Here is a 27,634-nt window from a genome sequence, read left to right on the forward strand (position 1 = left end):
AATGTGGAACCCTGACCCCTGCACCAGTTCCAAGGTAGAGATCACTACCTGGGAGGTCCTCCTCTTCAGCCTCTTCCCAGACTCCCTACACCTACTCCACAGGATCTCTTCCTCCTTTTATCAAAGTCATTGCTGCCTCTGGCTGCCCTTCCTCCCTTTTTAGAATATCTTCAGCCGCTCTGAGACATCCTTGACCCTAGCACCTGGGAAGCACACACCATCCTGGTGTCTCATTCTCTTGTTAGTCCCCCTAACTATCAAGTCTCCTATCACCACTTTACCTTTCTCTGCTGAGCATCAGAGCCAGTCACAGTGCCAGTGGTCTGACTGCAGCTGCTGTGCCCTGATAGATCACCCCCTCCCCCACCCCACACACACACCAGCAGTATCCAGAGGAGTATACTTGTTGCTGAGGGGAATGGCCACAGGGGATCTCTGGAATAACTGTTTACTTCCCTTACTTCTCCGGGCGCGTTCACCCATCTCCTATCTGAAGCCTGCACTCTGGGCGTGACCACATCAGTAAACTTCTCATCTATGAGGTTTTCAGCCTCTCAGATGGGTCTGAGTATATCCAGCTCCAGCTCCTTGATCTTGTCAGTCAGGAGCTGAAGTTAACCATATAACATATAACCATATAACAATTACAGCACGGAAACAGGCCATCTCAGCCCTTCTAGTCTGTGCCAAATGCTTACTCTCACCTAGTCCCACCGATCTGCACTCAGCCCATAACCCTCCATTCCTTTCCTGTCCATATACCTATCCAATTTTTTTTTTAAATGACAATATTGAACCTGCCTCTACCACTTCTACTGGAAGCTCATTCCACAGCTACTACTCTCTGAGTAAAGAAGTTCCCCCCTGTGTTACCCCTAAACTTTTGCCCCTTAACTCTCATGTCCTCTTGTTTGAATCTCCCCTACTCTCAATGGAAAAAGCCTATCCACGTCAACTCTATCTATCCCCCTCATAATTTTAAATACCTCTATCAAGTCCCCCCTCAACCTTCTACGCTCCAAAGAATAAAGACCTAACTTACAGCTACAGCCTTTCTCTGTAACTTAGCTGCTGAAACCCAGGTAACATTCTAGTAAATCTTCTCTGTACTCTCTCTATTTTGTTGACATCTTTACTATAATTCAGTGCCCAGAACTGTACACAACACACCAAATTCGGCCTTACCAATGCCCTGTACAATTTTAACATTACATCCCAACTCCTATACTCAATGCTCTGATTTATAAAGGCCAGCGTACCAAAAGCTTTCTTCACCACCCTATCCACATGTGATTCCACCTTCAGGGAACTATGCACCATTATTCCTAGATCACTCTGTTCTACAAAGTTGGGTGCACTTCCTGCAGATGTAGTCCTCAGGGTACCCTGCAACTTCACATCTTACAGGAGGTGCATTCCACTACGTTAACTACCATCCTGCCTACACTTTGGCTCTAACTTCTTAAATGTAAGTTCAACTATCAACTAAATGATTCCAAACGACTCAGCATCTGTCTGTTCTCTCTGAAGCCTGTTGAGCCAATGCCTGACCACTCTAACACTGACCCACTCCAGCAACGGTTGCTCCACTTACACCTCATTTCTTGTTATTGACCCTTGCTAAATTACTAATAACTCAAGCAATCTCCTGCTTGGGAAACAGGTCCTGGTTGCCTTTTAAATCCGTATATCTCAGTTTATTCTGGCATACCAAAATAACAGATACACTGGGTTATATTCTGTACTCTCACCAGAGCTCAGTTTACTTCCTCTAAACTTAGAGAATTCACTGAAAAACATGGGTGTGTGAGAATGTTAATGAGAAAAGAATGGTAGGATTTTCCAACAGTTTGGAAAATATTCTAATCCAACCAAAGTGTGCTGGATTATTGGAACTGTACTGTATATACTTCAATTTTTACAAATAAAATACATTTTCATAGGAAAACAGATCTACAATGTTTGGAGACTGGCATCTAAATTATGGTATCCATCCCAGTTTAGGCAAGCAACATCTACAGTTGTTATATTCATAGAATACCTTATATGTAATCTGTCATAATTATCTATCATAATTTCTGACTCACAGGCAAAACAAACCAGTAAGAGTGGATGTATAATTACTTGTCTCAAGTTATTGAATCAAAATCTTTCTGATTGCCACCCTGCTGTAATCACTCCATCAGCAGATGAATCAGCATTCCTTCATATCAAACCATACTTGGAAGAAACTTTGAATATTTTAAGGACACAAAATGTACTCTGGATGGGGAACTTGGATGTGGGTTTCAGCAGAAGAGAAGCTGAGGCAAGGAAGGATATGGGAAAATCCACAATGCAGGAGCACAATACTTTAAAGAAGACAAATCATTGCTTACCAAATTGACTCCTTGGATAGCAACTTTTTAACTTGGCAAGTTAAGCAGACTGGCCTATAATCTATTGACTTTCGGAGACTGAGAAGTCCTGTCATTGAAGAATACACGTTTCTCACAAGGCTTGACAGTGGGAGAGGAAGAAGTATTTCCCTTGGCTGAGATACCTAGAAGTAGGGGATCAACCATTGAGATGAGGCAACATTTCTTCTCCCAGATACTGTAAATCTTTGGAATTCTCCATCCTGAGTTACTTTTTCAAAGGAAATAGTTTTTTTTTTGGTATTTAGGGAATCAAGAGATATGGAGTCAGTAGTTGAAAGTGGTACCGAGGTAAAACATCAGCTATAAACTTATTCAATGGCAAAAAAAAAGCTGAATGATCTGCTCCTATGAATCAGGACACATTCTGATCAAGTCTGAACTTCTAAGAACCGGTACATATGTACGAACAAAAATAAATCTGAGATTTCAGAATAAAAAAAAATCTGCTGGAAGAACTCAATTTGCCAAACAGCATCTGTAATGCAAAGAAACGTGTCGGGTCGAAACCCTCATCTGGTCTGAAGTTTCGAAGTTTTGAGGTCCTAGAAAATAGTAAGTCAGAATTAGAGACAGTGTATTTGATGACGGTTACATCCCATTTAGGACTAAACGCTTGCCTGGAGCTTGGTAAAAACACCAAAAGGTGTTGTTGGGCGAAAAAGCCACGGTAGTTTGAATTAAATAATACAAATATTGTGAGCGAAAGGTTGAAAGCTGGACGGAAGGAACTGGAATTTGCTTTAACGCATTTTATACGAGCTAGGTAGGAGGAAGGTTTGGACAGTAGGGAATCTGGCTACAAACTTGCTAAGTGTGTGATTGCTGTACAAGACGTTATGAGGCTCTGCACTGTTGGGGTAGGTACAACAGTTTCCCAGAGATGATGAGAGAAAATGCCCGCCATCGCTCACTTGCCCCGGGGCCAGCAGTCGCTATGGTGACGGGGCGGGAGGGGAAAACTCGTTAGGCACCCGGGAAATGACGGCACAATTGCCGAGGTGGGATTGGCCGAGGCCGGCGGGGCGTCCCCCATTTTGAGCTGCGCAGGGCTGCGGGGAAGGTTGTGATTGTCGAGCGGCTGAACTGAAGACCAGCGCAGGTAGTGTCCCGGCATGGGCATCGCTGCCTTCCCAGGGAGGCCCCGGATCCAGTGGGCCCGCTCTCGGGCAGGGCTAGGGTCGTCTGCCTTTCCTTGCGTAGGAGGTCCGTCCTTCGGTGATGACCACTGGGCCGGACAGAAGGGTCCCAGGCGTCAACGATCCCCCTTCTTCACCCGTCCCAACCCCAGTCCCAGCCCCACGTTTTTTAATGGACGTGGGGGAAGGGGTCGTCTTGTTATATTGCCTTTGTTATTAACTGGATGGGAATTACTGTAACCTGGTTAATTTTCAGTCCTGTCCCCTCAGTAAACACGGGCCTCCTAATATTTGCAGCCTACAGCAGTAAAATTCTCCATCTGCTCAACTCCACGCGCTGATATCTCCCTTCTACTCCAGTTTGCAAGCCTGTCAGTAAACGTTTCCAGAGCGCTGCCTTTAAAAGACTTTACCATCTTCTTGAATGATGAAGATTGGTACTGGTCTATTATTGTCAGATGTATCAAGATACAGTGGAAAACTCGCCTTTAATACTATTCATGCCCAGCGCATTGATGTAGAATAAGGTAAAACTATAACATGCAGAATAAAGTATAAAAGCTACAAAGAAAGTGCAGTGCAGATAATAAAGTGCAAGATCATAATGAAGTAGATTGTGAGGTCAGAAGTCCATTTTATTGTTTCATCATAAGCTTTATCTGGGTGCATTTTCAAAGTGATGCTTTGAACTTTTAGAAAGTACAATGGAAGTATAAGTACTTGAAATGTTCCTGTTTTTCCAAAGTTGTAGGTCAGTAAAGATGAATGCCCGGGTATTCATTGGCAGACTGAGCCCATATGCCACTGAAAAAAATGTGGAGAGGTTCTTCAGAGGATATGGACGAATTAAGGAAATTGATTTGAAGAATGGATTTGGATTTGTGGTAAGATTCTCTTAATTTTAATGCAGAAGTTAGTACTATTCTGAGTACATGTGAAGTAATTGAATTCAGTCAATTGCCCAGTTTTTCCTTAACACGATGTGACTACTGGGTTATTAGTATAGCTAAATTGATTTTGACAAATACTGAATTTTGGATGCAACTAATGATTTTATAATAAATAAAACTTGCCCTGCACACCTCCTTTGAGCCTACCTCTCACTGTAAATGTATGCCTCTCATAATCATGTGAACACTGATAAGATCTCCCTTCACCCTCTGCTGCTCCAAAGAAGACAGTCCAGGTTTGTCCAATCTCTCCTCATAACACTTGCCCTGTTATCTAGGTAGCATCTTGGTAAATGTCTTCTGCACCCTCTCAAGGGCTTCAACATTGTTCCTGGAGTGAGTAGAATGGAATGCAGCCTAACTAGATTAAAAAAAAACACTATGACTCAGCTTCCCAACTCTGAACTCAATACAGGTTCCTTGACTACTAAAGGCAAGCATGCCATGTTCCTCCTTTACTGTACTATTAACTTGTATAGCCACTTTCAGAGAGCAATGGATGTGTACCCCAAGATCCTTTCACACATCATCATTGTAAGGATCTTGTAATTAACAATGTATTGTCTCTTTACATTCGCACCAGTTTAAAAACTCCCGATTCCTTATTGATACATACTGTGAATAGTTAGGACCCAAGCCCTAATCTCCACAACACTCCACTAGACATTGCCTGTTAACACAAGAAAGATTCATTTATTCTGATTGCTTAATTTCATGAATGTATATTGCCTCAATCCCACATGCTTTCATTTAACCTATTTGCCTCTAATGTGGGATTTTATCATGTAATCTGTGCTTTTTAAATTTAATTTATTCCAATCACTGTGTTAAAATAATCATCATAATTTCAGGTCAGACTACTTGTGTGCACTTCAGTGAATAAGAAGGGATGAACTTATTTGTATTAAAGAGTTAGTTTATTGACATTAACCAAAATGAGTTAAGGCATTTACAATTAAATGCTCCCCAAAGTCCAGCAGAGTCAAATAAAATTGTAGATGGTCATAACTGATTGATTCTTGCTGAGTGTATGAAAACCACCTAATAAGCTCGGGTGCGAAGTCAGCTGTGGATTGTCGCATGCTTAGCATGTAGCTAAGTTCATCGACGTTAAGTCCTCTTACCTCTAGAATAATAAGAACAGAAAATACTGGACATATCAAGCAATTTGGGCCACATCCATGGGGAGAGAAGGAACTAAAATATTCTGATGAAGGGGCTTCTTTGATCTATCAGCTCTGTTACTCTTATCACAGATGATGTCTGACTTGCTGGGTATTACCAGCATTGTGTTTTTATCATAGATTTTTACCATCTGCAGTTTTTTTTGGGATGATCACTTTTTAAGTCTTGGGCTTTGATACAAAAATTCATACTTGTGTGATGGCCCTGTCTTCTGCTCATTGAGTCCAGGATATCCGCCATTTTATATCCTATTCATCAGCACTATCTTTTTGACAGGCAACAGGTTTAAAGGAACCAAAGCAAATTGTACATGTATCTGAAATGCATCATCAAGCTGCTGGCTTAAAGTGGAGGGAGTCTTTCAACGTTTGAACTGTTTTGAAACAGCCACAATCTTGAAACAACTGGCAGCCCAAGCTTCAATGCTCACATATCTTGATTCACAGAAGAAAATAATTTTTTTGACGGTAGAATAATTTTTTGGTAAAAGGGCTGTTTGAGCAAATTGCTGCTCCCTTGACAGAGCCTTGGTTGGATTCGTATCACTTCCTTCAAATTTAACAGAAATGGACCATTAATGAGGAGACACAAGAGTTCAAGGAACCAAAAAATCTGTCTACTAATTTTTCAGCATCCTTACTGAATGGAGCACAATTAATACAGAAAACAAAAGGGAAACACTGATTAAAATATTATTACAAGTGCAGTTTACTTACAAAGGCATAAATGTTTAAATAAAGCTATACAAATGAATCACGTTGGCATGACCAGCTACTTGAATCAATAATGAAGAAAACATGCAAGCTGTAAAGCTGTGATAATTCAAAGTACCATCAGGGTCTTGTAACTATTTTAAACAAACAAATCTTTTTGAAAGAAATACCAATTAGAATCAGAATATTATCACTGATATATGTCATTAAATTGTTGTCTTTGTGGCAGCAGTACAATGCAATACAAAAAAAAAACCTGAATTATAGTAAGTATATATATATATATAATAAATAAATAGTGCAAAAATAGAAATTAAAACAAGTAGGGTGGTAGTCTTTGTGGGTTCAATGTCCCCAACTTCTCTATAGCACTATCAGAGTCTATATAACATCTCCACAACTCCATGCTACAAAGCCAAGATCAGAGCTACTCCATGCGTCAATATTATGTCTAACAATTTACAGCTGCAAAGGGACCTTACAGGAAAAAAATGCTGATGCCTCCAGTCAGTTTGTAAAATATTAACATTTTTATTAATCACTTGGAAATTATTATCCTTGTGTGGGAATGAGCACAGATGCTAAACGGTTCTAACCAATCTTCATCGTAATGCAGGCATAAAACTAATCAGTCATTTCTAATCACTTCCTTTTCTGTGCCAGCGAGCAACTCACTGATGGTGTAGACCTGCAGTACTTTTAAGTTCTTAATGTATAGCAGGATTTTGTGATAATTAAAAATATGTTTAAATACAACAATAGCACCATTTTTTGACCCTGTGGAAGCCACAGTGATCGAATGCCATCTTACCAGAAAGATCGTAGTTCTTCTTTTCCTGAAGAGGAGAGAGCTACTGAGGTGACTTTTCGTGCAACCATCGTTACCCATTATGAGTTCAATAAACATTTTACTTTCATTCTTTCATTTTTGAAAAAAACTCAGTATCATCACCATAGCTAATTAGGAACATTAAACCACTAAGAAATAGTCAATGGTAATATATAGTCTATAAAATAAGCTAATTATATTCAGACTTAGAAATTTGATTGCAGAACTTGCATTAACAAAAGTGGCAAAGTTAAGTGAAATGTCACAATAAGGAAAATAGACCAGGTTCTTATTTAAATATGATTTTTTTAAAAAATCATTCGTTGTGGAAAGGCAGATGAGGATAGGACCCTTGCAGAGAATGGGAAGGTCCCGGGGAGTGTTGTAGACCCGAGGGACCCAGATGTACATGACTCCTGGAATGTGGTGCAGCAGGTAGACAGGATGGCAAAGACAGCTTTTGGCACACTGGCCTTCATCAGACAGGACACTGAGTATAGAGGTAGGGATGTTCCATTACAGTTTTACAGCGGTGAGGCTGCATTTACAATATTTTGTTCAGTTTTGGTTGCCCTGCTATAGAAAAGGTACCATTAAGCTGGAAAGTGTGCAGAGGAGACTTCCAAGGATGTTGCTGTGATTCAGGACACTCATTTATGAAGAGAGGTTGAGCTGGTTGGGACTTTTTTCATTGTAGTGTAGGAGAATGGTGGGGAGGTAATCTTACAGAGGTATGTAAGATTGAGGGGCATACATAAGGTGAATGAGCGGTCTTTTTCCCAGAGTCGGGGAATCAAGAACTAGAGGGCCTTAGTTTAAAACCGTATGAACAGATGAAGGCTATTTATTCTCCCTTTTGAGGTGGTGAGGTAGTTTTCTGATCACATTTTTATAAAAAAAGAATACTTCCATTAATTATGATTTTAGATCCGCAGTAATAACAAAATGTTAAAAATATTCATGGGTCAGATTGCATGTGAAAGAAAAATATTTTAAGGTTTTGTATCAGAAACAGGTTCATTTCCTTACTACATGGAATTTGTTTTGCGGCAGCAGTACAGTGCAAATACAGTTACTATAAATTACAAATAAATAAGTGTTTAAAAAAAGGATTAATAAGATAGTGTTCACAGATTGTTCAGAAATCTGATGGTGGAAGGTAAGAAGCCATTTTCAAAGAGTTGCATTTGGGTCTTCAGCCTCCTTTACCACCTCCCCGATGATAGTAATGAGAAGGGGGTGATGGTTCTTATTGATGGATGCTACCTTCCTGAGGAACTGCTTCTTGAAGATGTCCTCTACTGTGTGGAGGGTTGTGCTCGTGATGTGAAGGAGCTGGCTGAGTCTACATCCCTCTGCAGCCTCTTGTGATAATATGCATTAGAACCTCCGTGCGTGGCTGTGACATAACCAGTCAGAATGCTCTCAGCCATTCATCTGTAGAAATTTGGAAGAGTATTTGGTGATGCACCAAATGATCTCTCACTCCTAATGAAGTAGAACCACTGGAATGCCCTCTTCATGATTGTATCAATGTTTTGGGCCCAAGACAGATCTTAGAAGTTGACAATTAGGAGCTTAAAAGCTGCTCATCCTTTCCAGTGCTTGACCCCTCAACGAGGACTGGTGTGTGTACTCATGACTTCTCCTTCTTGAAGTCCACAATCCATTCCTTGGTTTTGCTGGCAGTGAATGCAGTGTTGTTTTTGTGACACCAGTCAACCAGCTGATCTATCTCACTTCTGTACACTTGCCTCATTGCTGTCTTGAGATTTTTACCAACAATAGTGGCATTAGTGACAACTTTACAGATAGATTTTGAGCTGTGCTTACCCATACAATCATGAGTGGAGAGAGAGAGAGAGTAAAGCAATGAGCTAGCACACATTCTTAAGGAGTGCCTTTATTTGTCAGTGAGGAGGAGGTGTTAATCACCAATCTGTACTGACTGTGGTCTCCCAATGAAGAAATCGAGGATTGAGTTGCAAAGAGAGGCAGGAGGCCCAGGTGTAGAAAGTTTGTGATTAATACCTAAGCGATGATGGCATTAAACACTTAATTGTAATCAATGAACAGCAGTCTGATGTATGTTTTACTCTTGTCTAGATGCTCCAAAGTAGAGTGGAGAGCCAGTGAGATTATGTCCACTGTAGACCTGCTGCAACAGGTCCAGGTACTTGTTCAGGCAGGAGTTAATTATGGCCAGAATTAACCTCTTGAAGTACTTCATTATGATAGATGTGAGTGCTGCAGGGTGATAGTTGTTCAGGCAGCTCACCCTGCTCTTCTCAGGCACTGGTATCATTCTGCCTCTTTGAAGTAACAGGAACCTTAGACCACATCAGTGAGAGGTTGAAGATGTCAATGAACACTCCAGTCAGGTTTACAGGTTTGCAGTATCCGACCTGGTGTACTGTTGGGGCCTTGTATCTTGTAAGATTTTATCGTCTTGAAGGATGTTATGATACTGGCCTGGAGGAGGAATTCACAGGGTCATCAGATTTTGTGGGGATTGTGCAGTGTTGAAGACTTTACCTTCATCTTTGATTTGATACTTTAACTCAGTTTCTTTTCCCACAGATGCAGTCTGATCTGCTGTGCATTAAGTGTTTTCTGTTTTTGTTCTATATTCTCAGCATCTGCAGTTTTGTTTTAAATTTCATGTACAAATGTATTGTTCTGTCCTCAGGAGTTTGAAGATTACAGAGATGCAGAGGATGCTGTTTATGAACTAGATGGAAAAGAGTTGTGCAATGAAAGGTAATAACTCCAGTCTCATTATCTAATCCCTATAAGGGTGATGCTTATTCTGCAATGTTGCTAGCTACAAATTAAGCATTTTGTGTATGCAGAGTGACAGTTGAGCATGCCAGAGCACGCAATAGAGGAGGACGAGGACGATATCAAGGTTATTTTAGCCAAAGCTATCAATATAGTTCTGGAAGGTATGTTTATTTTCCTGTTTTTTCTAAATTGGAAATGCAAAATTTTGAATGGAATCAGTATAAAATTGGATAATAAATCCAACTCATTACATTAAACAAATCCGGACACTTCATATGACAAGCTGATGAATCTACTAGAATTTAAAGAAAGTAAGCTTGTATGCTATTTACAAGTGCTGAAACCTTTTATTGTCTGCTGTTTATATTAAGTCCATGTTAATTTGTTAGTTAAGTAGAGATGTTGTTTGCCATCAATAGTTGACTTAGTGTGGTGCTGAGCCTTTGGAACTGGAAGGTCATGAACTTCTGCTTTCAGCACTTTGTGCCATTATCTTGAAAACCTCAGGGATAGGAGCATAAAAATGTTTTTTATTGAAATGGCTGATAGAAACTGTAGTGTTCTCGCACAGATGTAAAAAAAAAACAACAAAAAAACTCTGAACTAAACACCAAGCATAAACCAGTCAATGAGGCGGTCCCAGTAAGATTAACCGTTTACTGTTCACTCTTCCACATTAACGTATGGTGAAAACTGTTGATAAAACAATACAAAATATATACAGTATTTGTTTCCTTCCTGGCATCACATTTACATTATAAATACTTGCATAAGTAAAACTACAACAACATTAAAGTGCAACATACAGTCAGAATCTACCTACGCCATCGACTGGCTTTAAATACATCAACACAAACTATCCGCAACTCTTTAAATAACAAAGAACATAAACTTTATCAACCGTCATTACTTTTAACAGAATCAGCGTTAACATTTTTACTTCAACATATCGATTATCTTATGAACTTACGGCGTTGCTTCTCTGATGTTTCTAGTGCGTAGAAAGAAAACTTTTCTCGCGCTGATCCTGCACACATAAGCCCCCTCCTTCCCGTTTCTCCAAACCAGTATTTTCCCACAGGACGTGGCGAAACCGGGTGTGACGTCATCACATGTCGCGATATATCACAGACAACAAATTTACTTTAAGCAACCTTAACTTTAACTAGAAAATGATTACAAACGAATTACTAAAGCGAAAATATAATAAACTAAACAAATGCCTTAAAGGCAACACACTCCCCGCATGACCTTCGTAAGGTCACTATGAACATAATACAAAACTTCAGTCTCTAAATCAGTCCTTAGGAAGAAGTAGCATGACTTTTGCAACTGGCCTTTGGTAAGTTTTCACATCACCTTGGTCAGAAGTTTTCAACTTGCCTCGCAGTTTCCTGCAGGTTACACATTTGTGGAGTACTGAATTGATCAGTGTTTCACCTCCCAAGATCCACAGTCCCGCTGCCCTTATTGCTCTTTCCGTCAGGTGACAGGTCTGATGCCTTACCTGTTCATGGTGATGGCGAGTGAGTAGTAAGGACACATGGCTTACTCACAGGGCAGGATTACTGGGCTCTTTTCTGCAGCTGGAAGGTGGGAGTGTATTAACCGGCCTCCAATGCAAATGATACAGTTTTTCAGGATTGGGTTGAATTTCCTCAAAGGGCTGTCCTTTGGTATTGGTTTATTAGCTTGGAGAGCCGAAAACTCCCTTGCAAAAGCTGCTCTTTGAGTTGCTTTTTAGATGACGTCCTTTGCCTGGGCCAATTCGTCCGCAGTGTGAGGTAAGTTACATTTGTGCCATCCCTTGCATTTACTATTTCGGGATGAGTGTTTGTGAGATCTGGCCATGTGAATGAGGAACGCAAGTCCTCTCACTAAAGAATTCAAAGTGGAGAACCGCTGAAAGCGTTCGTTAGTACGTATTGATTCTTCGAGGTAGGTGACTCCTGTTTGTATTTGCGGCCGAATTTCCGAGTCTCTTTCGGGTTCGATCAGCTCAAATGTCTCGCTCATTTGAGTTTTTTCTATTGGTGGCTGATACAGAAAGGGGGGTCCGGTGAACCAGGATGTCTGAGCCAGGCGGGATGCAGGTAAGGATCTCGATGCGTGGTCTGCAGGGTTATCCTTGGTACATACGTAATGCCATTGTTCAGGCTTTGATGACAGGCGGATACGTTGAACTCTATTATGAATGTATACATAGAAACGTTTTGATTCATTATAAATATAACCAAGCACTACTTTGCTATCTGTGTAGAACTTGATATCATCCAGCTCTAGGTCTAGCTCATCCTGGATAAGATCTGCCATTTCCACAGCCAGAACAGCTGCGCACAGTTCAAGCCTTGGAATTGTCGGCTCGGACTGAGGAGTGAGCTTCGCCTTACCAGTTACAAATCCTACTTCAACTTGACCATCCTTCCCGACTATTTTCAAGTAAGCTACAGCACCGATGGCCTTGGTAGACGCATCCGAAAAAACACACAATTCTGTGCGCTGCCTCGGTGGGTGAGGTCGCAGTGTACCTACGTCGGATATGAAGCTGTTTTAGATCTTGAAGTGAATCTCTCCAAGCCTCCCATTTGCTTAGCTTGTCTTCTGGTAGGGGAGTATCCCAGTCGGAGAGCTCAGAGGTAAGTTATCTGAGAAAAACTCTTCCCTGGATCGTAACTGGCGCCAGTAGACCCAAGGGATCGAAAACACTGTTGACAGTGGAGAGAACTCCACGGCAGGTAAATGGCTTGATCATGGTCGGCACGGAGAACGTGAATGTGTCAGTCGTAATCTCCCAAAGGAGACCCAAACTCCTTTGTATGGGTATGGTTTCTCCATCTAAATCTAGGTCTTTGATTGCCGGAGCACAGTCATCGTGTGGAAAGGCCTCCATTACTGCCTGACAGTTTGATGCGAACTTATGCAAGCGGAGGTTTGACTCAGCGAGTGAGGCTTGTGTACGTTGGAGCAGATCAATTGCTTCGTCTTCTTTCTGTAGCGATATCAAGCCGTCGTCGACATAGAAGTGCCTTTCTACAAACTTAACGGTGTCATCGCCGTGCTCCTGTGCGTCCTCTCTGATGGCTCTTCGCAGCCCATAGATGGCCTCGGCAGGTGATGGACTATTGCCGAAAATGTGGACTTTCATCCGGTACTCAATGACTTCCTTGTTAATGTCATTGTCCTTGTGCCATAAAAAATGGAGGAAATTGCGATGGTTCTCCTGTACTAAGAAGCAATGGAACATCTGCTGGATGTCCGCTAAGATTGCGACCTTCTCCTTCCGGAAGCGCAACAGGATCCCGAGAAGGGTATTGTTAAGGTTGGGGCCTGTAAGGAGCGCGTCATTAAGGGAGATACCAGCGCACTGAGCACTGGAGTCAAAAGACCACCCTGATCTGATTGGGCTTTTGTGGGTGGTAAACCCCAAACGTTGGGAGGTACCAGCACTCCTCACCTTCTCTCAGTGGTGGTGATACTTCAGCATGTCCATTAGCGAAGATCTTCTCCATAAATGCTACGTATTGTTGCTGCATCTCAGGTTTCCTTTTCAGGGTTTTTTGCAAGGATGTGAACCACTTGACTGCCTGCTCTTTGTTGTTTGGCAGTCGCTGGCGTGGTTCTCTGAAAGGTAGTGGGGCGACCCAGTTATTTGCTTCGTCTCTGAAGACCTTGGTGTCCATTATTTTTAAGAAAATGGTGTCTTGTGCTGATGGAGCAAGTTTATTATCATGTTCAGTTTGAGCGAAGACTGACTGTCCCAGCGTCTTGTCGGTTACTTTGATACACATGAAACTTGTGAAGGGTTGAAAAATTGAATGGCGGCCACTCTCTAGCACATTGGTCTTGAGTGTGTTAACTGTCGGTTTGTGTACATTGCCAAGGCACACCTCTCCTATCACCACCCAGCCCAGATCCAGGCGTTGGGCAAAGCGGGTGTCGTGTGGTCCATTGACCTGCTGCCTAACCTTGTGCACCTGGAGAACATCTCTTCCTAATAGCAGGAGTATTTCTGCTTTTGGATCCAGTTCTGGGATGTGCTTGGCAATGTGGTGGAGATGTGGCTGGTGCAGCACTGCACTTGGTGTTGGGATCTCAGTGCGGTTATTCAAAATTTCATTGCACTCTAAGAGTGGAGGGAGACAGATGACAACTTTACCATCCAGGGACTCTAGCTGGAAACCTTCTGCCTTCCTTCCATAAGTTTCCACGCTGCCTGAGCAAGTTCTAAGGTAGTATGGGAACTGATTACTCTCAATGTTGAACAAGTCAAAGAACTCTGGTCTGACTAGTGAGCGATTGCTCTGGTCATCCGGAATTACATAGGCTTTGATAGCCTTGTCTTTGGCTCCCTTAGGGTACACCTTAGTGAGGCAGATCTTTGAGCAAGAACGGCTTGACTGACCTTGACCGCAAACTTCTGTGCAGCTCGAGCTGACAACAGTTGTCCTGGAGTGAGCTTCTCCCTCCCCGCCGTCCTGTTGTGAGGGTGAAGGAGCTTTGTCGGTTTGCGGTAACGGGCGGGGATGCATGGCCCCATCGTGATTAGTGCTATTACATTCTGGGCACTTCACGGAGATCGTACACTCTCTAGCAAGGTGAGAGGTAGAGGAACAGCATTTAAAACATTTTTTTCTCCTTGAGAAGGGTCATCCTCTCTTCAAAGGGTTTTTTCCTAAATGTTCTGCATTTTTTGAGGAGGTGGGGTTTGTTGTGCAATGGACAATTCTTGCTAGGGTCATTGTTAGTTGTAAAGACTTCAGTTTTACGCACTGAGACAGGTTTATTGATGTTAAAGTTATTCGAAGTGAATTGAACTGGCTTGGTGTGAATTGTACTGCTACCTTGACTCATGGAGCTAGGGTCGTTTCGCTTCTTCGCCTCCTTGCACACAAACCTAGTGAAATACTCAAAGGGAGGAAATCAACCATTGTTCTCTTCCTTGTACTCTGAGCCAACAGACACCCACCTTTCCTGCAGCCCAAATGGAAGTTTGTCCACGATTGGTCTAATCCTGTATGAAGTATCTAGGTATGACAGACCAGTTAAATAGCCATCTTCTTTGGCGCCTTGAATCTCCATGAGTAGATCTCCGAGCTCTCTTAACTTAGTGTGGTCCTTGGCTGACACCTTAGGAAAATTTTCCAGACATCGAAATAGTGCTGTTTCAATAATTTCAGGGGCCGCATAGCACTCCCGAAGTCTCTCCCATGCTTTGCGTAAGGCTAGCTTGGGGTTGTTGATGTACACTGAACGTATGCGTCTCACCTGTTCACATGATTCTTTTCCCAGCCATTTCGTCATAAGATCCAACTCTTGGGTTGCACCGAGCTGGACTCCGTGGATAGCGTTGGCGAATGAGGAGTACCATGCACGGTAATTTTCAGGTTTATTGTCAAACTGGTATAGTCCTGAAGTGACGAGATCTCGTCGTGCTAAATACTGTGCCATGTGTTCAACTGCAAGTGGCATGCTGGCTGGGGGAATATGTCGGCGGGTATATGACTGAGGGTGTACATTTGTTAGGGAATTTGCTGTTCTGAATTCAGCCTTTGCCTCTCCTCTCACCAAATCTGGTAAGTTTGGTGTCGGGAAGTATTTGTCATCAGCCGTTTCATTCTTGAATTCGTCGCAGAGTTGCAAGGGTAAATTGTCGTCCTCAGCTGGATGTGATGCAATTGGGCCTCTCTGAGACTCCTCATGAGGTGGGATGTTAGCATATAAGTACGGAGAGGAAGAATGAATCTTCAAGTCCATTTGAGATCGGACATAGTCGCTTTTGCGTTCCAATCTGGTCCTTTCTGAAGTAGATTTTATGTCATCCAGAACATGCATTTCTTCAGCTTTTTCTAATATCTCTGCTTCCACCCTGGCAGCTTCGGCTTCTCAGTGTAGCGTCAGCACTTCTAACTCTGACTCTATCCTTACCCTTTCCAATTGGTTTTCGGCTTCACTGGCAGCCGCTTCGTTTTCTCTGGCAGCCGCTTCCTTTTTCAATTTTGCTTCCTGTTCGGCGTACAGCGCTCGCACTTGGCGGCTTCTGCTTTAGCTCTTGCATGGGCAGCCTTACTTGTTGATGCCCTACTGCTCCTGGTGCTGGATGGCAACGACTTGATGCTGGATCGTGATGCCATCGTAGCACTTGAAACACCTGGTAATGCCGCCTTTTCACTGTAGTGTTCTCGCACAGGTGTAAAAAAAAAACTCTGAACTAAGCACCAAGCATAAACCAGTCAATGAGGTGGTCCCAGTAAGATTAACCGTTTACTGTTCACTCTTCCACATTAACGTATGGTGAAAACTGTTGATAAAACAATACAAAATAGATACAGTACTTGTTTCCTTCTTGGCATCACATTTACATTATAAATACTTACAAAAGTAAAACTACAACAACATTAAAGTGCAACATACAGTTAGAATCTACCTACGCCATCGACTGGCTTTAAATACATCAACACAAACTATCCGCAACTCTTTAAATAACAAAGAACATAAACTTTATCAACCGTCATTACTTTTAACAGAAACAGCGTTAACATTTTTACTTCAACATATCGATTATCTTATGAACTTACGGCATTGCTTCTCTGATGTTTCTAGTGCGTAGAAAGAAAACTTTTCTCGCGCTGATCCTGCACACATAAGCCCCCTCCTTCCCATTTCTCCAAACCGGTATTTTCCCACAGGACGTGGCAAAACCGGGTGTGACATCATCGCATGCCGCGATATATCACAGACAACAAATTTACTTTAAGCAACCTTAACTTTAACTAGAAAATGATTACAAACGAATTACTAAAGCGAAAATATAATAAACTAAACAAATGCCTTAAAGGCAACACAGAAATTCCATAATGATTGAAGACCTAAATAACTGCTGCCTAGTTAGTAAGTATACTGATGGCATTCAATTTCCAGACCCTCAATTGGGTAAATTTATTCAAATAGACCAATCAATGTTTGTGTGTTGTCATCAGCCGTGATCTCAGCCTTTGTATTGTGGGAAGAGAAAGTTGGTCAGTGTTCCTAAAGTAAACCTTGGACTTATATAATCTACAGAAAATAAGAACTACTTTTGAGTTATGAACGTTCTTAAAATGATTAATGATTTTAAAGTGGGAATTGCAGAGAAGCAGGGAGTTTTGTTTTTCCCTTCAACATGTCTTTCCTGACCCTCCTATATCCACAAAAGACTACCTGTTGATATCTTAAAGTACAGAGGATAACATATTATCCATTTTAGAAGTGGACCGCCAATTCGCACAGAAAACAGAGTTATTGTTGAGAATCTATCCTCCAGAGTTAGCTGGCAGGTATGTTGCATGTAATATCTAATTATATACGACTCAAGTTTTCTGTAATTATTAAACCAGTTGAAAAAGAAATGGAATGAAGTTAGCACTATTTAATTGTAAAAGCAGAGGCTTTAAGATAACCTAAGAGTCATTTTACAGTGCAGGACACAGTGTAATATTGTCTCTGCCAGATTTCTGACAAATCGTCTCAAGTGATACTTTCAAACAACACTTGTTGACAGTGCTAACTGAATTTAAAACAATGTTAATAAATAATTGTTCACTGCATGTATCAAAGAAATATGGTGTAGGAGAACAAAAAGTTGATCTCAACATTTTGGCATTATATATGTAGCATAGTTCCTTCCAAGAAAGCTACTGACTTGCAGTTGAAGCATCGTGTGTAACTAATAGAATGGTACAATAAATAGCTTAAGCTGCTACCATTCCTAAACTGGATTAGTAGTTTCTGTATTTATAAAGCTACCAATTTTCATCAAACTAATGTATGGACACTCTGAAAGGTCCACATTAAATATGTAACCTTTTTATTGTGAAAACGACTCTTAATTAAAAACCTGTCATCAACAGTTGATTGATAAAGGTTGTAATTTTTCAAAGTGTTTCTATATTTTGAAAAATTACAAGGCACACCAGTCAATGCTAAAGTCTAAGTTTGAGTTGGTGCTTTAACTTTTTTTTTGCTATGAGGTCAATATAATTTTTTTGAAAGCAGTGAGACAGAAGCAGTTGCTTAGAGACCTGAGATGATTTTGGAATTAGTCCATTGTTGAATTCTTTTCCATCTTAAGCATTTAACAAAAACAATCTTGAGAGACCCAAAGGCTTTTTCAAGAATGTATTTTCATCTTGATCGAGATAAATGGATAGCTGATCTGGATTAATTTGGATGATGTTTGCCAGTGTATGCTGCTAGGCTGGAGTAGAGAAAAAAAACTAAGCCAAATGACCTGGTTAACAATATTATTGGAAGGTGAAAAATTAAGTGGTTTGCTTATTGAGATTTCTAGACCTCATAGCACAGTTGCTTGCTGACACTTGTGTAAACTTGCTCAATGGTTAGTTGGAGAATATACTGGGAGATCCAGTACTTCTGAAGGGAAAATTTGAGTTAAGTAATTAAGTTCAGTATCATGGAAGGAAAGCTGAAACTTCTAATTATTTTTGTCATGTAATTTATTTTGTGCTATAACTAGCATTGCCATTCTGTGCATTTTTTGCTGCCCTTTTGACCTCTTTGCAAGAAAGAGAAGGCATTCCATATAGAACGGATGTGAACTGTATTTAAGAATGGATTCTCCTTTTAGTTGCTGTACCAAATTAAGTGCTGTACCTATTATTATGATTAGTTTAACTTTAAATGCAAATAACTTTTGTTTGCCTACTAACCTTGAAACTAAAATGTGTTCACTCAGATTTTGATTTAAGAAATTTAACCAAGTGTTAAAACCTTTATTTACCAGCCTCTCGTGTCGTTGGCCTTGTGACGTGGAGTGCCGCTGGTTTTCCTAATCGCTGTGCCTTGGTCTCTTGGGCCTAGTTGAAATGCCAATCTGCTCCTACCTTTGTCAGTTGCTGATCTAAATCTGTGTTGTGTGGCCTGACCAACACTGGTGGGCACTGGGTTTAGTGCCGTTACCTTGCTGCATCCCTGAAAATGATAACAGTGCGTCCTAAAGTCGCGAGTTCTGAGAGCCTGCTGTAAAATGCGAGGTCCTTGATTGGGAGAAATTCGCTGATAGGGTTGTTTGGAAGCTCGATTGGAGTAAGGCAAGAAGTCCGTGGTCACAGCACAAGAGTAGCAATCCTGGTTCCTATGGCAATCCCACAGTCTGCCTTTAAGGGAGGGTGATGACCGGGAAGGATTCCATCGAATGGGTAGTGTCAGTCAATCGGGTGGTGAAGAGAACCACCTGGTCTTCGTTCGTGATGGTGCTTCTGCGAACACTTGTTACATTTGGCTGGTTGAATAGCCTAGGGAATTTTACAGGAAGGTAATACACATTTTGTAATTGGATGTCTTTTTGCTTGCTTTTTAGTGGTATACATTGGAAATAGACACATTTTGTGTGAATATGCTTTGATTCATATAACTACTTTGCTCTTGCATAGGATCTGAAAGACTTCATGAGGCAGGCTGGAGAAGTTACCTTTGCAGATGCACACAGGCACAAGATGAACGAGGGGTGAGATAACGATAGTTTGATATTGTTTTAGCTTGTTGAGCTATTTCGGCTTTTTTATAAATGCAGCAGGAGGCAAGAACTATAAGATTGGCACTAATGCTGCTATGAGAAACTGGTTTGTAGTTCTATATCGACATTTACTGTTCTACATTTCACTGTAAATGGACCTAAAAATAGAGTTATAGAATGATTTCAGTTGTTTTAAATAAACGACTGGGTTGTCGTATTTTCTTATCATGCTTGTAAGAAAATCTTAACATTTACACCATTTACTGCTATCTTGGGCACTCTGAATAGTCTTGCACTTTCCTCAGAACTAAAATATCAAGCATGGAGTATTAAAACATAAAGGAGTTAATAGCTCAGTTAGCCTGACAATACTGGAAACTATTATTGAAGAGAAACAAGGTACTTGGAAAATAACAATAGGATTGTGCAAGGACAGTGTTGACGTATGAAAGAGAGATCATGCTTGATAAATCTATTGAATTTTCTTGATTGTAACTAGCATACAAGTGTCAATCAGTTAATGTTGTGCATTCAAATTTAAAAAGCTTCACAATAGATTACTGAACAAAGTGCATGGTATTGGGAGTCAATCTTACTGTAGTGTGGATTGAGAATGTTAAAAGACAAAATAGGAATAAAATTTGTGTCATTTTTGAGTTAAAATTTTTTACTAATTGGATGCCACAGCAATTGATCCTTTTGGTTAAGTGCACTAATATCAATGTCAGTGATTTGGTGTGATAAGAGTATCATATCCAACTATGGAACAAAATCAGATGGTGATGCGGGCTGTGCGCATGATAGAGAGGGACTTCAGGGGATGTAGACAAAATGAATAGAAAATAGAATATGCATAAGCAAAATGTGAAGTCATCAACTTTGTAGAAAAGATAGTGAGACTTTTTTAAAATCCTGAAGAATTGAAGGTTGTTGGTGTTCAAATGGATTTGGGTGTTCAAATCACAAAGTTAATATGCAGGTTCAGCAAGTAAGTAGGAATATATGCAGTATGTTGGCCTTTCATACAGATTTCTGTGCAAGAATAAAGACTCCCTTGCTGAAGCTGTGGTGCTATACAAAGAAGAATATACAGTCGGCCCTCCTTAGCCACAGATTCCGCGTGCGTGTATTCAACCAACCGCGAACCGCGAAAACACGGAAGCGCTCTTCCAGCACTTGTTGTTCGAGCATGTACAGACTTTTTTTTCTTGTCATTATTCCCTAAATAATGCAGTGTAACAACTATTTACATAGCATTTACTTTGTATTAGGTATTATAAGTAATCTAGAGATGATTTAAAGTATACGGGAGGATGTGCGTGGGTTATTGTGCATCAGAATCAAAAAAAGTCGGAAGTTCTCTTACTAAGTAAGTCGGAACAAGTATATCCGGTATTATTTAACGTCAGTTAGTCAAACGCTTGTCTTAGTATATAGTATATATTTTACCTTTCTATGCATATAAAACACTTAAGAACGTATGTTTCAGCGCTGGGCTCAGGATCAGAAGTTCTCGGGACTCGGGACAGATCACTCCCTAGTGCGCTCTCCATCGTGCCGGGTTGATATGGAGGATCAAAAACTCAAAACCCCAAAACCTAATAATTAAACCACTGCGTTGCTTAGTAATAATTGTAGCTTTCATCGGGGCAGAGCCTTTCTCACTTTATCCTTTAAAATTGTTCTGATCGTTGACCAACCTAGCCTAACGCTTTTGCAATGACCGATGACGTTTCACCTCTTTCCGATCACTTTATTATTTCCACTTTATTTTCAATCATGATTATTTTCGTGAACAGAAACACTGCACGTTCAGAGCTCTGGCGCCAGGTCCTAATGTCCACCACTCTGAGACAGGTTAAATAAGATCTGGGGTTCCACTGGGTCCACCGGATTGAGACAGGTTGAATAAGGGACTTGAGCATCCGCGAATTTTGGTATCCACGAGGGGTCCCGGAACCAGTCCCCTGCGAATAAGGAGGGCTGACTGTATTGCAGTAGAGAGAGCAGCAAAGATTGACCAGATTGACTTGTATGAGGAGAATACTTGATACTGGACTAATATTTTCTACAGTTTCACAACATTCTTAAATGTTTGGCAGGGTAAATGCAGCTGAGGATCCTATCAGTTATGGTCAAAGGGAAGTCATAGTTAAGAAAATCACAAGATCACAAGACAAAAGAGCAGAAGTAGGCCATTCAGCCCATCGAGTCTGCTCTGCCACTCCACCGTGAGCTAAACTATTCTCCCATCTAGTTCCATTTTCCGGCTTTTTTCCCATATCCCTTGATACCCTGACTAATCAGATACCTGTCAATCTCCTCCTTAAAAGCCTTCAATGATTGGGCCTCCACAGCTGTATGTGGCAACGAATTCCATAAATCCACGACCCTCTGGCTAAAAAAATTTCTCCTCATCTCTGTTTTAAATGGGTACCCTCTAATTCTAAGACTGTGACCTCTTGTCCTGGACTCGCCCACCAAGGGAAACAGCCTTTCCACATCTACTCTGTCCAACCCCTTCAACATTCGAAAATAACGTCTGAAGCACTGGTGTGGAAGATTCTGTTGTTGGAGCAGGTAATCATAAAGAATGAGAAAATGAGAGCAGGGTGGGAGATTTCATTCAAGATAATTGGGCTTGCATTTGATGTCAGCTTCATATCTGTGCCCCTTAGATGGAGGTGCTGATGGGAAGTCAAAATAGAGAAGGGATATAATGCGCTTTTTCCCCCCCCTTCTGGTTGGATAGAAGAAGGCTCACTTCGTCAGAAAAAAATGCCAGATATGAGGCAGAAATGAAAAGAAAATTCTTTGCCCAAGTGGTAGTGAACCTCCACCCAAGAGTGACGTTAGAGCTTGCTATATTTGAGATGAATTGAAAGGTTTTGGAAATTAAGGGAATCCAGGGATGTGGGATAAATGCAAGAAAATGGTGCCGAGATAATCAGAATCAGGTTTATTATCACCGGCATGTGACGTGAAATTTGTTAACTTAGCAGCAGCAGTTCAATGCAATACATAATCTAGCAGAGAGAGAAAAAATAATAAATAAGATAAAACATAATAATAAATAAACAAGTAATTACGTATATTGAATAGACTTAAAAATGTTAAAAAAACAGAAATACTGTATATATTTTTTTAAAAAGTGAGGTAGTGTACAAAGCTTCAAAGTCCATTTAGGAATCAGATGGCAGAGGGGAAGAAGCTGTTCCTGAATCGCTGAGTGTGTGCCTTCAGGCTTCTGTACCTCCTACCTGATGGTAACAGTGAGAAAAGGGCATGCCCTGGGTGCTGGAGGTTTTTAATAATGGACGCTGCCTTTCTGAAACAACATTCCCTAAAGATGTCCTGGGTGCTTTGTAGGCTAGTGCCCAAGATGGAGCTGACTAGATTTACAACCCTCTGCAGCTTCTTTCGGTCCTGTGCAGTAGCCCCTCCATACCAGACAGTGATGCAGCCAGTCAGAATGCTCTCCACGGTACAACTATAGAAGTTTTTGAGTGTAATTGTTGACATGCCAAATCGCTTCAAACTCCTAATAAAGTATAGCCGCTGTTTTGCCTTCTTTATGACCACATCAATATGTTGGGACCAAGTTAGATCCTCAGAGATCTCGACAACCAGGAACTTGAAGCTGCTCAATCTCTTCATTTCTGATCCCTCTATGAGGATTGGTATGTGTTCCTTCGTCTTACCCTTCCTGAAGTCCACAATCAACTATCAACCATTATATTGTTGAATGGTAGAACAGTCATGGGGACCTTGAATGGTCTACAATTGTTTCTGTCGCCTATGAAGCCTATTCTGTGTGATTACAAATTTAAAAATGTGTCGTTTTTTTTCTAGAATTGTTGAGTTTGCCTCCTATAGTGATGTGAAAAATGCTCTTGAAAAGCTCTCTGGCGCAGAGCTCAATGGAAGAAAGATCAGAGTGATTGAGGAACGTAAGCAACGCAGGTAATCGTAAAACATTTTGAACAAGCTTTTTATTGATTATCAATCTCAAATATAAATTCTTAAAAATTGATGAAGAGGAGGTATAAAAGGAGCATCTGCACTTAAGTTTAGATTGGATGCATCTGATATGAAAACTAAAGGAGGAAATTACAGGAGATTGTAACTTCTCAAATATTTGTAGATTTCTGGAATGATATCTGAGGACTTGAGTATGTAAATGTTATGCCATTATTGAAAAGGGTGCACAGAGATAAACTCAATAACTATCCCTGATTATTGTTTCATTAATTTTCTGTACCTTGGATTACCTAATCCAGTTGGGATTTCCCCAACCACCGGGCCACAAAGCATGTGCTACCGGGCCGCGAGGAAACGATATGATTTGGCGATATGAAATGATATGAGTCAGCTGCACCTTTCCTCATTCCCTGTCACGCCCACTGTTGAACTTGAATGCACGCAAAGTCATTATCCACGTGAGGTCATCAGTCGCCTAAACGCAGTGATAACCCTCTTGCCAGGGATCACTGGTTGGCTTCGGGTAACCAGCCGCCTCGTACGGCCAGCAGGAAGTGCTAATGCTACTGGCCTGGAGCGCGGACAGATGGGTGCCACCTCCAAACCTGTTTAGCACACCGAATGTTCGTGGGGAACCCGGTGCTAAAATATTTGCAGACGACCTAATTCGGGCTCAGGGTTTCGTAAGTAGCAGAGCAGCTACCTTGCTGCGTTTTACTGAAAGTCATCCCTCGAGCCAAACTTTTGTCGGCCGATAGATGCTACCTACTTTACACGTGCCCTGTTGCACTCCTCGCTCGGTTGCTCATTCTCTCCGGACTGCGACCGCCGTGGCCCCGGCACGGGGACCTCTGGCCCTTACCTTGTCCTCTCACTGGTGTGTTGCAATGATTTTATATGTTCATACAAGGAAAATACGTGCTGTGCTTATAATGTGCTTAAACATTACTTAAAATGTTATGATGCAATTGACATCACTATATTCATGCAAGGAAAATATGTGCTGTGTGTTTAATATTAAATTCGTTAGATACACTCAATTTCATTTCTAAATGGGTTTATTAGCCACTTATAAGTGACTTATAGTTGACATATTCCGGTTGTAATTACCCCCCCCCCCCCCGTCGGCCGGTCTGCAAGAATATTGTCAATATTAAGCCGGTCCGCAGTACAAAAAAGGTTGGTGACCCCTGACCTAACCCATTTAGAGCTAGAAAAATTCCAGTTTCTGTCTTGAATATACTTAGCTTCCTAGGCCCTCTGATCAAGAATTACAAAAGTTCTGTCTGGATGAAAATTTTTTTTTACTTCAGTTTCATTTGCTGACTCCATATTTAAAGCCTGAGACCTTTGGTACTACGCACCTCAGAAAGGAGATACATTATCTTTTTCTGTCAAGCTCTTGAGTATTTTGTATAATATAATGAGATCACCTGAACATAAGGATAATTCTAAACACAAGAATAGAATCCCAGGAATCAATGTGGCAATTCTTCGTTGCCCTCTTCATCAGAAGCATATCCTTCCTTGAGATTAGACAAGCTCTGCTGCATATGTATGTGATGCATCTTCATTGCCTGCTATCTCTAACTAAGTGTACATGGGCTCCCTGGGTTGCCAATGTCTTGATTTATGGAAATAAATTTTCCCATACCTGCAGAATTTTTCAAACTAGTACAGGTGGCCCCTGTTTTTTGAACGTTCACTTTACGACAGCTCGCTGTTACGGAAGACCTATATTAGTACCTGTTTTCGTTAACCAAAGAGGATTTTCACTTTTACGAAATAAAGACGCCTGCTTTATAAATGTGTTTACCCCGAGAAAGACTACAATGACCATGAAGCCTTGTGCGGGCAGTTGATTGTGCATGCGTGTACGTGCGTATGCATTATGTGCCGATTTTTTTTTTCTCCAAATCAGTTTTGACTCGCTGTCTTCCCGATTTTGATAAGTGAGACTACACCGTACGTACAATATTTCTAGTTTGTATAGGCTGTATATTTATCTTATCATATTCGTACTTTTACTATATGTTAGTGCTATTTTAGGTTTATTTGTTATTTGGTTTGATTTTGGAGGTTATTTTTTGGGTCTGGGAATACTCAAAAATTTTTCCCATATAAATTAATGGTAATTACTTCTTCGCTTTACGACATTTCGGCTTACGAAAGGTTTCATAGGAATGCTGTACATTCGGATAGCGGGAGAAACCTGTAATACATTTATTTATTGAGATACAGCGTGGGGTAGGCTCGTCCGGTCCTTTGAGCCATGCCACCCAGCAATCCCCCAATTTAATCTTAGCCTTATCAGGGGATAAATTAAAATGACCAATTAACCTACCAACCAGTACATCTTTGGACTGTGGGTGGAAACTGGAGCACCCAGAGGCCATGGGGAGAATGTACAAACTCTACAAGATGGGCAGGAATAATAAGCTACAGAATATATTCCGCCAGTTAAATTATTGGATAGAGTTGGGGGTCTTAACTAAAGCGTCAGTAATATCTTTGCTTGCATTGACGCTGCTTGACCCACAGAGTCCTTCAGTAGTTTATTTCTTGCATCTGCTGTCTTTTGTCTCCTAAGGAGACTGGTATATACACAGGCTGTGAAATAAGCAAACATGGCAGATGAAAGTTCATGCTGAGAAATGTGAAGTGTTACATTTTTAGGAAGAATGAGAAGAGCTGTTAGTATAACTTAGAGGGCACATTTGTTAAAGGAGCGCAGGAACAGATCAACAGGTGTGTGTGCATAATGCAAGGAAACTGCAAGTGCAGGTTGAGAAGAGGTTGAAGAACCATTTGCAATCCAGGACCACAAATAGAGGCATTTTTTATTTAAATAATGTAAACTTCATTCATGGAAAGAGGCAGATACACACACACTTTTGTAGGCAGATACAGTGTAAGCTTGATGGGTCCAGCCCAAAATCTATTTGGCCACCACCACTGGGACCTGAACCCTGATCCCCATGATGCAGAGCCTGGACGATTCCCAGTGTTGGCCTCTGAAGTTCCTGGTAACTCTGGGAAACCAAAGACTCATCTTGGCTACTAAGGAATTACAGAGTTATGTCCATAGCTGAAGCTCTGGGTACTACCAAGCAACGGTTAACAGCTGTGGCTACCAGACTGTAGAGGTACACTAAGGATGCAGAGGCCAAGCGTATAAATGCACTCTTTTCCAAAGAACCAAGAAAAGTATTTGCACGGTTGTTGCTCTGGTAATATCCATTTCTTCATATTTGCTACCCGTTGCTGGACATCTGCTGTGTTGGTGACTAGTTCTTCCTCTGGGAGGTTGCAGAGGCTTGCTTGTGTTCTTTCAGCACTGGGCACAGGTTTTCTCCCATGTACTCTTCCAGTACTCAATTGCTGTTTCAGTTGGTTCAGCAACGGGTGGCAAAGATGAGGAGCTGGACATTACCAGGGCCTGACATGATCCATGGCTATTGGCTGAAGAAACTAACAATATTACATAAATGACTGGCAGCTCTAATGATCCAGCTGCTTGAAGCAGGCTTCCACCCTGAAAAGCTAACTCAAGGAAGGATTGTACTTATAATGAAGGGTCCTCACAATGGAGCAACCTCATCAAACTACTGGCCTCTAACCTGCCTGTCAACAACATGGAAGCTCCTATCAGGCATCATAGCCACCAAGCTGAAGGAACATGTGTGTAAATTCCTGAGCCCTGCTCAGAGGGGGATTGGTAATGGAACCAATTACTGGTAGACAAAGCAGTCATGCGAGACTCCAAGATCAGGCAAAGCAATCTAAGCACAGCCTGGATTGACTACTAGAAAGCATATAACTCAATGCCCTACACATGGATCCTGGAGTACCTGTTTCTATACAAGACCAACAAGACACTAAGGACCTTCAGGAACTCATTGGGCCATTGGAGGACATTGCTAGAAGTTAACTCAAAGCCAATAGCACAAGTGACCATCAGATTTGGAATATACCAGAGCGATGCACTCTCCCACTGCTGTTCTGCATGGGCTTGAGCCTCCTCGGCCAGACCATCTCAGAGTAGATTGGGGTAGAGGTTCAGAAATGGAGTGACCATCAGCTGCCACCTATACATGGATAATATCAAGTTGTATGCCAGAAATG

General features: G+C 41.3%; 1 protein-coding gene across 1 annotated transcript in view; it reads left to right on the forward strand.

Annotated features, from left to right (window-relative positions):
• Positions 1-3,394: 3,394 nt before the first annotated feature.
• The window catches only part of LOC140725150 (serine/arginine-rich splicing factor 5-like), a 31,501-nt gene continuing 7,261 nt past the window's right edge, over positions 3,395-27,634 (forward strand). The window contains exons 1-7 of the mRNA XM_073040223.1: positions 3,395-3,519; positions 4,302-4,440; positions 9,923-9,993; positions 10,086-10,178; positions 17,261-17,330; positions 19,446-19,519; positions 23,381-23,491. Of these exons, the coding sequence (XP_072896324.1) occupies positions 4,318-4,440; positions 9,923-9,993; positions 10,086-10,178; positions 17,261-17,330; positions 19,446-19,519; positions 23,381-23,491 (542 nt within the window). The 5' untranslated portion in view covers positions 3,395-3,519; positions 4,302-4,317. The remainder of the gene's footprint in view (positions 3,520-4,301; positions 4,441-9,922; positions 9,994-10,085; positions 10,179-17,260; positions 17,331-19,445; positions 19,520-23,380; positions 23,492-27,634) is intronic.

This window comes from Hemitrygon akajei, chromosome 3, assembly GCF_048418815.1.
Source record: "Hemitrygon akajei chromosome 3, sHemAka1.3, whole genome shotgun sequence".
Taxonomy (NCBI): domain Eukaryota; kingdom Metazoa; phylum Chordata; class Chondrichthyes; order Myliobatiformes; family Dasyatidae; genus Hemitrygon; species Hemitrygon akajei.